A 2,972-nucleotide genomic window follows, 5' to 3' on the forward strand; every position below is an offset into this window, starting at 1 on the left:
ATTGTTTATAGAAGATCTGGAGAAGAGTCTGCTCTCATAAGAAATTAAAATGGAAGTTTGAAAGTAATGATAATGGAGGAATGTAATAATTAATACTATCTATTTATACCTGATGTAATTAGGCAATAAACACTTGTACTTTTCTAAGTCCACACCATGAACTGATAACTGATTTTCAGGAAGGTTTATTCAGCAAAGTAGGACACAGTGACAAGAAGGAAATCCAGCTTAACAACATGGGAGGAAAAAAAAAAGTTACAGTTATTTATATATTTCTGAAAGGATAATGTAACTTTGAATGAAAACATAAACACTTTCCATGTATTACTAAATTTATTCATATTATGAACCAAATGAATATTTGAACTGACATAAATTTTTGTTCAGTCTTTGCAAAAGAACTTTGTTTACATTTAATTAAAATAGTATGTTTAATATGAGAATTTATGAAGGGCATAGAATTATTCATATCCTACTCACATAGATATAGATATTTTCTTTTTGTTATTTCATTAATTCATTACAGAATATTTTGAATGTAAATGCCTACCACCATAGCCTATAGCTTTATGAAACAACATAGAACTTCTTTCTCCAAATAGGAAACTTTATTTACGTAAGAAATAGGGTACTTCCTGAAAACTTCACAATTGCACTAATTTTTTTGGAAAAAAAAGTAAAAAGCATATTTTTTATGTATTGCAAGTGTTTTTCTCTTTTTCTAGGGAAACCAAATAGAATATGGAAAATTACAACCAAACTTTAACCAATTTCCTTTTATTGGGGTTGTTTCCACCGTCAAGTATTGGCCTCTTTCTTTTTATTCTCATTGCACTTATTTTCTTAATGGCTCTTTTTGGCAATCTATTCATGATCATCCTTATTCTCTTGGATACCCATCTCCACACACCCATGTATTTTCTACTTAGTCAGCTCTCCCTCATGGACCTGAACTACATCTCCACCATTGTCCCCAAGATGGCTTCCAATTATCTCTCTGGAAACAAGTCTATCTCACTTATTGGTTGTGGGGTTCAGAGCTTCTTCTTCTTGACTTTAGCCTTTGCAGAAGCACTACTCTTGACATCTATGGCCTATGACTGTTATGTGGCCATTTGTCTTCCTCTTCACTATCCTGTTCACATGAACAAAAAAGTCTGTGTGCTAATGATAATAGGATCATGGACAATAGGGTCTATCAACTCCTGTGCTCACACTGTATATGCCCTCCAAATCCCTTATTGCCAATCCAGAGCCATCAACCACTTTTTCTGTGATGTCCCTGCCATGTTGACTCTGGCCTGCATGGACGCCTGGGTCTATGAGTACACAGTGTTTGTAAGCACCACACTCTTGATTGTGTTTCCCTTCATTGGCATTGTATGTTCCTATGGCCGGGTTCTCTTTGCCATCTGTCGCATGCAGTCAACAGAGGGGAGGAAGAAGGCTTATTCGACCTGCAGCACCCACCTAACTGTGGTAACTTTCTACTATGCACCCTTTGCTTACACTTATTTATGCCCAAGATCCCTCTGATCTCCAACAGAGGACAAGGCTCTGGCTGTCTTCTACACCATCCTCACCCCCATGCTTAATCCCATCATCTACAGCCTGAGAAACAAGGAGGTGATAGGTGCCTTGAGAAGACTAATTCAGAGGATGTGCTCTATAAAAACGTAGAGTAAGTTCTCATTAGTCCTTTAGCCTCAGAAGTAGATCACTTCTACCTTGTATACTCCTTAAGAACACTGATACTCCAAGATTGAAGAGAAGGACTAAAACAATCTAGAAGATTAAAATAATTGAGATCTGACCAGATAGTTATATATTTCTAAACACTTGTTCTGTTTTTGTTATGGTAATTTTTAGTAAATATAAAGGACATAGTATTTCCTCTATCTTGTTTGCAGGTTTTTCTAATATGTAGAAATTATAATAGGGATTGCCCAACTTGATGATATCATTCAATATCATAGTTCTACTGTACTTTATATCCCAAAGTGACTAAAATAATGCAAAGAACAATAAATGCCATCACCTTGGTCATTTTATTGATAACCAAAATATTGTTTTATTTCTATTATAGTGTATTCTTAACTGATGCATGTCATTTGTTTTATCTCCAAGTTTTCAGGACAGGTGATAGACATAGAGGTTTGTCAGAGACTTCTCATAAATTAGAATTTCTTACATCACTAGGGAGGAAATATAAAAAAGTTTGCATCATTTTGGGGTGTCTGGATGGCTCAGTAATTTAAGTGTCTGCCTTAAGCTCAGGTAATGTTTCCAGGATCCTGAGCTCAAGGTCCTGCTTCTCCCTCTCCCTCTGATGTTTCCCATGCATGTGCTCTCTCTGTGTCAAAAAATAAGATAAAATAAATTAATAAAATAAAATAAATAAAATAAAATCCTTGGAAAAAATTTCTATCTTTTATGAGAGGATCTCTGAGATAGTTTGGGTGATTATTTTTTAAGTTTTATGTATTTTAGAAAGAGAGTGAAAGAGAAGGAGAGAGATCAGGGACAGGGTACAAAAGGGAGGGGAGAAAAACACAAGCAGACTCCGTGTTGAGTGTGGAGCCCAACATGGGGGCTGGATTTTCCTACCCTGAGATATTGACTTGAGCCAAAACCAGGAGTCAAATACCTAACTAACCATGCCACCCCAGGAACCCCAATCTAGGTGGTTCTTTTCTTTTTAAGATTTTAGTTATTTGAGATAGAGTGAGGAAGAGAAAGACAGCATGAAAAGGGAGTGGGGAGGGAGAAGCAGACCCTCCCAGTTGGGCAGGAAGCCTGTTGCTGGGTTTAATCCCGGGACCCCAGTTTCACGACCTATCCTGAAGGCAGATGTTTAACCAACTGAGCCACTCAGGTACACCTAATCTAATTCTTTTTTTAAAAAGGTTTTATTATTCATTTGACAGAGAGAGACACAACAAGAGAGGGAAAATGAGCAGGGTGGGGCTGGA

General features: G+C 36.7%; 1 protein-coding gene across 1 annotated transcript; it reads left to right on the forward strand.

The window, feature by feature from the left end:
* The first annotated feature begins 978 nt into the window (after positions 1–978).
* Positions 979–1,536, forward strand: LOC123936611 (olfactory receptor 2L5-like). The gene has a single exon (XM_045997037.1). It carries the CDS (start codon positions 979–981, stop codon positions 1,534–1,536), a length of 558 nt encoding a protein of 185 aa, XP_045852993.1.
* Positions 1,537–2,972: the final 1,436 nt, after the last annotated feature.

The sequence above is a fragment of the Meles meles genome, unplaced genomic scaffold (assembly GCF_922984935.1).
Source record: "Meles meles unplaced genomic scaffold, mMelMel3.1 paternal haplotype, whole genome shotgun sequence".
In the NCBI taxonomy this organism is placed as follows: domain Eukaryota; kingdom Metazoa; phylum Chordata; class Mammalia; order Carnivora; family Mustelidae; genus Meles; species Meles meles.